Below are 12,726 nucleotides of genomic sequence, written 5' to 3' on the forward strand. Positions count from 1 at the left end.
TTCACACATGGAATAGCGTTTTCTTCTCCAACTTCAGAAACACTGATTCGTCATGTAAATTGCGGCAAAGACAACTTAACACATATGATATGCGGACGCGGTCCTCGATGGCCGCAACTGTGGGTCTATTTAATGATATGCGCCAATACATTAACAAACATCGTTTGTTACCAGTATTATATACATTATCGTTATCGACTTGTGTTCATAATATGCATGTGTCCCCCCGTTAATATAGGCCTACATCGCCATGGACTGTATTATGCGTTACGTGTTTAGTTTGCGTGTGTTTAAACTTCATTTAACCAACCATTTACCCTATAAACAAGATTTTGTTTTGGAAGCCTGGATATGCTCGAATGTATTTGTTATTATTATTTTAACGCATGCCATAGCCTACTATAGGCCTACTTCATTCATGTTCATTCATGCAGCCCTATTGAAAAAAATGTTTCCACAATCAACACGCTATTTCTATGCAGTTTCACACGTATGAATAATCTTTGACATCACAATATTTAAATCAGGTTAATAGTTTGCATGTTTGTGCTGTGTAGTGTGTGTGTGTGTTGTAGTTCCGACCTGCCATGGCACGTCAAAATAGCAACAACAACTGCGCTATCCGCTATAGACCAGGTATTTTTCGGTCAGTGGCGCAATTGCATTGGCGCATTTTTCAGATCACTAAAGTAGCGGCAAGTATCATTTGCGCCGGAACACGCCCCTGCTTTTCGCCGACACGCCTCTCCAGGCACAAGTGTAGTGGCGCCTGGTTGCTGCGGGGGGAAATCAGCTTTGCGCCGGGTGCAAACTAGCAACGACACATGCGTCGGTGTAGAAAGTCAATTGCGCCGGGCGCAAGATAGGGCCCTAGATGTCTTACGGCGGAGTCTAGAACGTCCGCACTGGCGGCCATCTTGCCCCAGTAAGCTCGCTCACCCATAACATTGTGTTGGTAGTGGTACATGTACTTTTTAAATAACAATAACTTGCTCAATTTTCAACCGATTTTCAAACGGTTTGGTTTCTTACAAACTACTAATATTTGTAAAGGGAAACATTCTACCTATTTTAGATTATTACATTTTTTTTAGAACATAACATAATTATTCATAAGTATGCAGTGTAATAACTACATCTCTGACGTTTATAACAAACCAAACCATTTGAAAGTCAGTTGAAAATTGAGCAAGTTATGGTTATTTAAAAAGTACATGTACCACTACCAACACAATGTTATGTCGAGCGAGCTTACTGGGGCAAGATGGCCGCCAGTGCGGACGTTCGTCTCCATTGGCCAGCAGCGCGGACGAGACATCTAGTGTTCTATATATATCTATGGGGCGTACAGTGTACCATACAAATGTATGTGTAGCATACAAATACAAGCTCGGAGGAAAGTGCTTTGAACACTTTTTTGGGTCTGAGTTTTCGCTCAGAGTTTTGTGCCGAAGTAAGCCTACCCGAGTCCTCCTCCAAGTTCACGTCACAACAATGGATGCCCATTTCGCTGTCATTACATTGATAGACTAGAAAACAGCTTAAAATGAACTTACAATAAAGTTAACTTTACGTAAGTATACTTAAATCCAATTCTAATGAAGTGACAATTGAGTACACACAGTTTAATAAAGCATTTTAATAGTGTATTACAAAAGACTGGAAAATAAGTGTACTTTTCAAGTACACTTTACAAACACTGACAATAAAGTACAATGCAATACCACTTTAAGTATTACAGAATTAGTATACTTATTTTTAAGTACAATAAAGTTGAACTTAATGATATCTATTGTGAAGTAGGCTACACTTTTTAAAAGTGCATGTTAAATCTACTAAATCTACTCAAGCACAAAAAGTATACTTGTATTAACTTTTGTACAATTAAATTATATTTGTAATACACTAAAGTATACTACTTTTTCACCTGGGGATCTCCCCGGAGTCAGTCCTCATGTGGAAATTCAGGCTACCTTTCTGGTGGAAGCGTTTCTCGCATTGGTCACAGCTGTAGAGTTTAAGTTTAAGTTTAAGTTTAAGTTTATTTGTCCCCATGGGGAAATTTGTTTTCACAGGCTGCACAATGAGAAACAATACATCACAAGACAGACAATGGTATACACAACATACAACATCCACAGCACCTGTGACAACATACAGTACATGACGACACAGTGAAACAGCAGACAGACAGATTCAATATTGGGCAGACTGATCAGCAGGGCCTGCTGTTCAGGGCCGCTATAGCTGCAGGGATCAGGCTTTTTCCCAGGCGAGCCCTCCTGAATTTGAGGGTTCTGTATCTTCGTCCTGAGGGTAGTGGGGTGATGTATTTGTGCAGTGGGTGAGTGGTGGTCACTCCCCAGAGTGAGTCCTCATGTGGAAATTCAGGCTACCTTTCTGGTGGAAGCGTTTCTCGCATTGTTCACAGCTGTAGAGCTTCTCCCCAGAGTGAGTCCTCATGTGGAGCTTCAGGTTACCTTTCTGGTGGAAGCGTTTCTTGCATTGGTCACAGCTGTAGGGCTTCTCCCCGGAGTGAATCCTCATGTGGTTTTTCAGCGTGCTGTCCTGACTGAAGCGCATTACACATTGGTCACAGCTGTAGGGCTTCTCCCCGGAGTGAATCTTCATGTGAAGCATCAGGCCGCCTTTCTGTCGGAAGCGCTTTTCGCATTGGTTACAGCTGTAGGGCTTCTCCCCGGAGTGAATCTTCATGTGAACCTTCAGGTTACCTTTCAGTTGGAAGCTCTTCTCGCATTGGTTACAGCTGTAGGGCTTCTCCCCGGAGTGAATCTTCATGTGAACCTTCAGGGTGCCTTTCAGTTGGAAGCGCTTCATGCATTGGTCACAGCTGTAGGGCTTCTCCCCGGAGTGACTCTTCATGTGAACCTTCAGGGTGCCTTTGAGTTGGAAGCGCTTCATGCATTGGTCACAGCTGTAGGGCTTCTCCCCGGAGTGACTCTTCATGTGAACCTTCAGGCTGCCTTTCAGTCGGAAGCGCTTCATGCATTGGTCACAGCTGTAGGGCTTCTCCCCGGAGTGAATCTTCATGTGAACCTTCAGGTTGCCTTTCAGTTGGAAGCGCTTCATGCATTGGTCACAGCTGTAGGGCTTCTCCCCGGAGTGAATCTTCATGTGAACCTTCAGGTTGCTTTTCAGTTGGAAGCGCTTCATGCATTGGTCACAGCTGTATGGCTTCTCCCCGGAGGTAGTCCTCTTGTGGTGGATGGTCATCTTGGTATTGTTGGGAATACCCATGCCAAACGAGATACTCTGCCCAGTCAGTCCAGTCAGCTCCTGGCGGTGGACGAGCCTCTCTCCACGCTCCTGGCTCTTGACCACCCTGTGGTCCGGAGACAGCGAGCTCAGGGTCTCCACTTTGGACGTGGTGAAGAGGGTGTCATGGCCGTCCACTGCCAGTGGGCCCTCCCCTTTTCCGTGGACGCTCATGATCCTCAGCTCCCCGTTGGGACTGGACATGTGGGAGGAGCCAGGGGCGTCCACATGCAGACTCTCCGAGGTGGCGCCGCGCCGTGCACTGCGGTCTCCAAAGTCATCGCAGTCTTCTTCAGAGAGGAAAACAAAGACAGAGAGAAAGTAATGGTATTAATTCATTATTTGCACAAAGGGATACAGTATGTACTTTGTACACACTTGTGTATTGGAAGAATTATATTTTGACATTCTTTCTAACTTCTATTTGTTTTATTATGCCTTTTCCTTGCTCCCCTTGGGGTGGTCAAGGGTCAAAGTCTTCAGCTGATGCTGCGTTCCAGTGCCCATCCAAACCAATGGGACGTGGGACTTATCCTGCCTCCAACTAAGAAAAGTGCACTGGAATGCCTGCCGAAGTGGAACCTCCTACCGCCGAATTCGGGGGAGCTCGACCTATCCCGACTTCACCTTTGACTCAATGTTAACACAACTTGTTTTTCATATTATGGCGTGAAATTATGTCGTTATTATCTGTTAGCATCAAGATATATATACAGTAAAAGCTTAGCGCCGCGGTCGTCCATGTTTTCTGTTTACTTTCGACGTCAATTGCCTGGAACGCTTTGAAGTAGGAGCTAGTACACTTCAGGTAGGATAAGTCCCATGTCCCATTGCTTTGGATGGGCCCTGGAACGCAGCATGAGAAGACACCTCTATGTCTCCGCCTTTTAAGGATGTGCGGAGGTCATAAAGACACAACCCAGGTCATCTGTGGTTTCCTATCACCTGTTTTACCAGTACTGTAGTTATACTGGGAATCAGAGCTGATCTCAGCATTCCTGTCACCAGTCTGCCATGAAGAAGATGTAAATCATTCTACTATAAACAGTATAAGCAGTTATTGTGTTTTGGCAGAGCTCTGATCACGATGCGCTTTCAAAAGAGGACCAGGCTTTTTAGCGCAGGTAGAGTCAAGAACATTCTCAGTTGATCCAGGTCGTTTGCTTGTTTGCTTGCATAGATGCGATGTGTATTACTAACCTACAGCGGGCATGCCTCCACCAATATCCTCTTCCTCCTTGATTAAAATGGTGTCTGGGGTCTGCTGCTTTTCACATAAAGAAGGAAACACACACAAGACATATTCTTTCATTTGCACAGAATAGTTCCCCACAATCCCCACTAACGACACATTGAATCATAAAGGAAGCCTCTCTTTTGGATGGTGAATGAGAAGATGATTTCCAACCTGCACAGTCAGCTCCTGGCGGTGGACGAGCCTCTCTCCACGCTCCTGGCTCTTGACCACGCTGTGGTCCGCAGACAGCGAGCTCAGGGTCTCCACTTTGGACGTGGTGAAGAGGGTGTCATGGCCGTCCACTGCCAGTGGGCCCTCCCCTTTTCCGTGGACGCTCAGGATCCTCAGCTCCCCGTTGGGACTGGACATGTGGGAGGAGCCAGGGGCGTCCACATGCAGACTCTCCGAGGTGGCGCCGCGCCGTGTACTGCGGTCTCCAAAGTCATCGCAGTCTTCTTCAGAGAGGAAAACAAAGACAGAGAGAAAGTAATGGTATTAATTCATTATTTGCACAAAGGGATACAGTATGTACTTTGTACATACAAAGTACACACACTTGTGTGTGTGGAGGTCATAAAGACACAACCCAGGTCATCTGTGGTTTCCTATCACCTGTTTTACCAGTACTGTAGTTATACTGGGAATCAGAGCTGATCTCAGCATTCCTGTCACCAGTCTGCCATGAAGAAGATGTAAATCATTCTACTATAAACAGTATGTAAGTAGTTATTGTGTTTTAGCAGAGCTCTGATCATGATGCGCTTTCAAAAGAGGACCAGGCTTTTTAGCGCAGGTAGAGTAAAGAACATTCTCAGTTGATCCAGGTCGTTTGCTTGTTTGCTTGCATAGATGCAATGTGTATTACTAACCTACAGCGGGCATGCCTCCACCAATATCCTCTTCCTCCTTGATTAAAATGGTGTCTGGGGTCTGCTGCTTTTCACATAAAGAAGGAAACACACACAAGACATATTCTTTCATTTGCACAGAATAGCTCCCCACAATCCCCACTAACGACACATTGAATCATAAAGGAAGCCTCTCTTTTGGATGGTGAATGAGAAGATGATTTCCAACCTGCACAGTCAGCTCCTGGCGGTGGACGAGCCTCTCTCCACGCTCCTGGCTCTTGATCACGCTGTGGTCCGGAGACAGCGAGCTCAGGGTCTCCACTTTGGACGTGGTGAAGAGGGTGTCATGGCCGTCCACTGCCAGTGGGCCCTCCCCTTTTCCGTGGACGCTCAGGATCCTCAGCTCCCCGTTGGGACTGGACATGTGGGAGGAGCCAGGGGCGTCCACATGCAGACTCTCCGAGGTGGCGCCGCGCCGTGCACTGCGGTCTCCAAAGTCATCGCAGTCTTCTGCAGAGAGGGGAAAAAAGACAAAGTAATATTTTTTACTATTTGCCCAAAAGGAGACCTTGTGTATTTGTACATGTGAATGAAACTATTTAAAATGTATGTAACATTCACACAGAGGGTTTAAAATGTGTACTGCAGACACAGATTCAGAGTTTTGGAGAGGGATGTCTACTCCAGCCTCTCCTCCCTAGACTTAAAGCTCAAAGCGGGTGACCAGGTTGAGGACACTGAGAGAACACCAGCGCAAAATGATCTGAGCACAACATGACATGCGAGACAAGCGCAATTATTCTATTTTGAAAATAACAAGTGACAACGTGTGATTCCCTGTAAGCTGATCAGCATTTATACGATTAGAATTTATTGATGTTTGAGAATGATAAAAACAGCTCATGTGTCATCCGTCTTGAAACCCATCTGGGGTCTTGACTGATTCCATCTATGAAATGCAACTCCCACGTTTGACTGGTGTTTTATCAGGGCTCTGGTCACGATGCTTTTTAAAAGAGCACCAGGCTTTTTAGAATTCACCCTCTGACTGCTAGAATTTAGCAGTCAGCCTAGAATATATACTGCCTAGAATCTATGGGTGGTGTAAGATGAGGTGGATTTCAAACCGCCTTGTGTCTTTCAGTGGCTTTAGGCCTGATGATGATAAAGAATACATTACATCCAAGACCATTCAAAGTGCAGGAAATTGGCATATCGTCCAATTATATTAGGCATAATTTTGTTGTGAGGTAGCCTGCTTCTCCGATATAAATCATTATAAAATGTTAATTTTGAATCATGATTATGAGTTACTTTTTCCAATTACTATTAAGAACTAATAGTGCAACTCAACTCACCATTTCCCAGTGATGTAGTCCGTGGTTTGCAGACGTTGGCTCGAGCCAGGGCCAAACGTCTTGCCGCAGGCGATGCATTTAATCTTGTTTGAAGCCGCAAAGAAAACAGCTCCCTCCTCATCACCTTCATCCTCGTCCTCAGCGCTTCGTTTTCATTCAGGCCCGGAGTTATTCGGGTAGCCGAGCCTTCCGAGAACAGTCGGCTAATTTCTGATACGGCAGCTTTCGCAAGTGCGTCCATTATGATCGAAAGCTGTTCTTCCAAAGTTGAGCAGCATGGTGACATGTTTATTAACATATTTTAGTTTGTTGTGGATAAAAACCCACAATCTAATACTTTAACAAAATACGAGAGGTCGAGAAGGACTGGGTGTGAAAGATTAAGCTTTTTTTTTTTTACCACTTGCATAAGGTAACAACAAAACCTGAGTTGGTTTGGAAAGAACAGCCAGGTATCTATACAGCCCCCCCATTGCGTGGCTTCCCCCAACATGCACTTGGCCAATCACAACGCTCTAAACTGCGGGCCTTGGAACTGAACACACCTCTTGTGTCTCCCACTCCCGTTCCCCATTATCTTCCCGCCTTGTATTCCCAGTATATTACAATGAAAAGACATATCAACACTAGAAAATGCATTTCCTGCAGAAAAAGCAGTGAGTGCTGTAATGCAAAGTGAGGTTGAAAATATGTTTGTGTAAAGCCATGTTGGGAAAAACAGTCTGCCTAGTTACTTGACCAGATAAAATGAGACGGAGAGGTACTAAAGTCTATCAGCACGAGGGCCTCGGATTTATTGAGTAACGTAGCAAAGGTAATACAGATTCATAAAGCGTGAGAGATTGAATATTCTACGTCCCCTAACAGCGCTGAGGTCGCCTAGAGCTTCGCCTCCTGTGGAAGTTCTGCTTCAGAAGAGCTCCCGTGATTTGGTGCATGAGAAACTTATAGTATCTTTCATGGCCAGGTGTGTGTGCTAGACTTTGTGTGTGTTATCGAGGGTTCTCTTGTCCCTGAGCCTCCGAGTTGTTTTGTCTTTCTGTGTGATGTGTGGCCTCGCCATCTAGCTGAGGCAGCCTAAGATTTCGCTTGGCTGGGTGTATGGGGAACCACGTGGGAGAAACGCTACTCATGCTTCGGACATGAGTATGCCATACACACCCCTCCTAGGGGGTGGCATCCACCCCGGCCTTACATTGCATACATCCCTCTGCCCAATGACACGGAGTGTCCTCCGTAGCCTGATGGGGAGAGGGCTTGAGGGTCGTCTTCACCCTCTTGAATGTGTGGTATGTTGTGTTTATTAGATTTGGGCCCAGGGTTGACTATATTCATAATGTAATGTCCGTTTAGGTTATTTTTGCCCATCAGCCACATAGACGTTAAGTATGGAGTAAACTAAATGGAGTAAACAATGTAAACATACACACAATTTAAAAACATTAATAAATGGTTGCAAAAATAAATAATAAAATGAAGATAATAGCTGTGTGTGTGTGTGTGTGTATGTGTGTGTGTGTGTGTGTGTGTGTGTGTGTGTGCGTGTGTGTGTGTGTGTGTGTGTGTGTGTTGGTAGTAACTTGGAAAGGTATGTTATTGACCTTATTCCTTCACATCTAGTTCATCGAAATAAGCTCACATCCGCATCGATCGATGAACGATTGGAGCTAATGAGTTAGAGACTGTCGTGGAAATATTAATCATAACTATAATACACAATTATAAACCTTACATTAACCTTGTTTATATACTACTGGAGCCACTGAGTCTGATACTGTGGCCAGGCCAATCGACTGACTTCTTTGTTGTGTAGATTTGTTTAACTGTATTGCAGCCCTGACTTACAGACTTGCAGACATGTCCACTTTCCCCATAGTGTATTGCAAATTAACTTGGCCTGTCCCGCCAATCCTAAATGCTCCAGAATGGTCCCTTCCACTTACCTTTGTTAACTGTATATTCCCTACCCACAATGCAAACGCTTCCCTATAAGAATCTTGTTCACATTTTGTCTCACTGAATGTATCTTTGGTAACTTTGCTGCCTGTACTTTCCCATGATCATGCTCTAATATTAAATCAAATATAAGTTTTTCTTCATCAGAGACAAATAGAAGAAACGACGAAGAAGAAAGGCGTTGCAAACGACTGCGTAATCTTTTTTTGCTGCATTTCACAAATATCAAACACTAACAAATGTAGTTGATTTCTGTGTTTAACTGAGAAAATATGGAGTGGAAGGACGGGACCCTATAATGTTCAGCTAACTGTAGCCTAAATTAAAAAAAACATTTTCTATATAGGCCTATGCGTGCAGCTGTGAACTCATATATTGTATGATGTGTACTTTTAGGGTTACGATAAGACCTAGGCTATCATTTATCGTTCACCACGAATGAGCTGTGCCAACATTTAAATATTTTTTAACCTTTCAGCGAACAACAGGCAACAGGCTGATCATCGTTGAGGGTGCCACTCAATGACATGCAACTGCAGACGTCATCAACACGCCCACTCAAATGGTGTGAAATGCCGACTTTCTTCTCCTCATTCACATATAAGGTGATCAATATTTCCGCCGGCTAAAATGCTACAATAGAGGCAGTGGTGGACAGTAACGAAGTATAGGCTACAACTAATTTGTTGCCGTACTTAAGTAACTTTTTTGCGTATCTGTACTTTACTTGAGCATCATTATTTTGTGAGACCTTATACTGTTACTCAGCTACATTTCGTAGGGGAAACTCATAATTTTTACTCCACTACCTTCCAAAAACCTGTTGTTCCTTTCAACGTTCCTTTCCATGACATGCATGCGTGACCATAGACAGTAAAGTGACAGGTCCAAATGAGTGTGCGTGCACCGCAAGTGTACCAATCACAACACATTGTAATTCGTGCAGTTTGGGCGGGTTTCTCCCAACTTTGCTTCTGTCCTCGTATCTCTGTTTAGCCTTTGAATTTTGCTGTCACATTAAATGGAAAAATGACATCCTTAGTAAACTTCAGTGAATACAAATTTTACATACAAATTTTTGCAAGTTTTTCAAGTCGCACAGCTGTGATACAGTGAAGAGTAATTTCGTCTAACAATACATTGTTAAAGAAATACATGTCTAATGTTTTTCCCCCATCCTGTTAATTCCTAACCATGTGTTTTCCATTTAGTATGTTGTGCTTATGATCATTTCAAATGATATCAGTACCAGATATCACAAATAGAAAACATTGTATTTAGAATGGTGTTAGTGTTGTTGTTTTTTACCTTAAAGGTCTCATTCCCAGAGAAACCTGTTCCTTTTGAAATACAAATACAGATAGGTCACTCAGAGTTGCATATGCATGCTGAACGTGAAAATGTTCTTCTACCTCGATTGCCCGCATTAGCAAATGAAAGAAAATAGACTCATAAACGATCGAATCAGAAAAGCCTCACCAACTGACGTCAGTTGGTGAATTAGTATTCATGGCCTTGCCCACCTTGGCTTGCGACGGCCCACGGGAAGACGGTATTGAGTTCGTGCCTGTGCTATTTGTGGCGATAACAAATCAACGTTGCATCTCTTGGCCAAGAAAGAAGAGTTGAGGAAGAAATGGTTGGATCGAACATTACCACTATTTCAACATGTACGCGGCTCGGGCACGGCGGCCCGGGCACGGCGATTGAATACAGAAAGAAGAGCCGCCTCGGGGCACCGCGGCGGCCGGAGCTGAGCTCCCGGGCGTGGTGCTCACAGGAGCACCCTTTTTTTCCACCAAAACCGACTCACAGGGCATTCATTACTACTACTGACCAACGCAAATTAATGAAAAAACGGTGCAATGACACCTTTAAATGATTTGACTGAGTGTATAAAGGACAGCAAGACATTGGAACTACACTACACCAAATTACTTTTGATACTTTAGTACATTTGAAGCCAAGTATTTTTAAAATTTTACTCAAGTCAAAGTTTAAAGGGTGTACTTCCATTTTTACTGGACTAATATTTTCACTAGGTATCTCAACTTTTACTCAAGTACGTGGTCTGAGTACTTCGTCCACCACTACTCAGGGGTAGTATTTTTTCTGGATGTTTTCAGGATGCCAATGTCAGGATATGTCCTTCACATATACAGCCTGTCAGGAGAATAGCAGGCTAATAGCAGGACTTATGTGTATGTGTGAAAGCAGCTTGAATCTGATAAAAGTATAATTGATATCAAACTTCTATTCATATATAATTGAAGATGTGTTTTGATTTGTTTTCACTTCCGGAACCACTCTCTATTGACTTCCATTGTAAAAACAATGTTTTATTTGAAAGTAGAATATCTTAGAAAGTTTAAAATATATTTTTAAAAAAAAACGGAATAGACGCGTGCGATTCCAAGCTGACAATTTTATAATTGGAATGAGGTGTCTAGGTGAACAATTGTCCGTATCAAACGTTGACTCCGGTACTACCCTTCATACCTCCGTCCGGGTTCAGCGTTGTCATGGATGTTACGCAAAACAACCTATAGAGGGCAGTGACTGGATTGGATATTATTTAATTAGCCCCGAATATAATTTTTTGGTTAAAAAAAAAATCAAACTTTCCGACGGTCCTTGAATGCCCCTCATAATTCGATTAAAGCCATAGCTCGATTATGCTCCTCAATTGGACAACTGCAATTGTCCGCGTATACATGGCGGTGAGTAAATCGATTCATTGGCCGAAGCGTGTCATGCCCCGGTACGATAGGTGGCGCTGTGCCCATTTCAACTAGTTTCAACTAGTGGTAATAGAGCCACCGGTTGACCTCTTTACGTCACCAGCAACAACAAACTCATTCGAGAAAGCGATGTTTCAGCAGACAGTCAGACTGTCAGTTCACTTCGGGTCCATATAATTTCTCCGACGCTCCATTGTTCCGACCTCTCGGTCGTATGCCGACTCCTCCGGCTGCTCTGCCGGCGGAGCAGTCCGAAGAAATGTATGTTACTATTCGACTAAATATATGATCCACTTTCAATACAGATTCATGTCTCCACCGGTGGAATTCTCCTTTAAGTAAATCATGTTGGTACATTTGTTGGGACAGCAGAAACTCTATCTGGATATTGTGAGTAAGGGCGAAGAAAAGAGGCGTGTAAAGAAGCATTCAGACAAAGTTTCTGAAGGGGTCAAGATTTATAGTTAGGACTTATAGGAATACGACATGCAATACTTGGGTTATTTAATAGTATATATCTTCTTTGGGGGTAAGTTTGCCATTATTACAATTTGTTCACTCTGATTAATGTTATGTGGGATTTATTTATATCATCTTTATTGGCCACTCAAGTGGAAATGTATCTTTGGCTTCACAGAAATACATACCCTTCAACCCCACTGGCTACAGGTAGCTGCTTGATTCCGAATCAATCCGAATCTGACTGCCGGCTGTCGCCTAACAACATCTTGATTGTTGTTGTTGTTCTGGCTCCACAATGGGCGAACTCCCCACAGCGGAAGCCCTACACATCTTCCGTCGCTGACTGAAGACTCAAGCCATTTCTCAATACCAAGTACGTGGACTACGTTCTCGCGGACTTGGAAGTACGTACTTGGCAAGTCCGGACTTTCAAGTACAGACTTCCGAGAATGCGAGTACGCACCTGCAATTGGAACAGCAGCGGACTCGATGATGCATTCTGGGATATTTAACGGTCCCAAGTCCACACGAGTCACCTCCGATGCATCCTCGGTAGAACGGCCTCATCGAGAACGCATCGAGAACACTTCTGGGTTTTACGACAGTACTCGCGTACTCGCGTACTTGGAATTGGAACAGTGCTTGGGCTACCACTGATGGCGTTTATCGAGAACGCAAGTACACGAGAACACACGAGAACGCAAATTGAGAAACGGCTTCAGACTGCATTTTGGCCAATGAAATAAAATAAAAAAAACATGGAATGGAAACAAGGAACAATGTATTTTGTTACTAGCTCTTGTTACTTTAATGTGGCAGTGTAAGCAATTTGCCTTTTTTAAAGA

At 43.7% G+C, this 12,726-nt stretch overlaps 1 protein-coding gene across 1 annotated transcript; it reads right to left on the reverse strand.

Annotated features, from left to right (window-relative positions):
- Positions 1–2,355: 2,355 nt before the first annotated feature.
- Positions 2,356–7,008, reverse strand: LOC311338217 (uncharacterized protein; the record flags this gene model as incomplete). Its single annotated transcript, XM_084463453.1, has 6 exons — positions 2,356–3,566; positions 4,477–4,543; positions 4,685–4,968; positions 5,383–5,446; positions 5,591–5,874; positions 6,723–7,008. 6 exons carry the CDS (start codon positions 7,006–7,008, stop codon positions 2,356–2,358), a joined length of 2,196 nt encoding a protein of 731 aa, XP_084319579.1.
- Between the last annotated feature and the right edge of the window lie 5,718 nt (positions 7,009–12,726).

The sequence above is a fragment of the Micromesistius poutassou genome, assembly GCF_964030765.1.
Source record: "Micromesistius poutassou genome assembly, chromosome: 2".
In the NCBI taxonomy this organism is placed as follows: domain Eukaryota; kingdom Metazoa; phylum Chordata; class Actinopteri; order Gadiformes; family Gadidae; genus Micromesistius; species Micromesistius poutassou.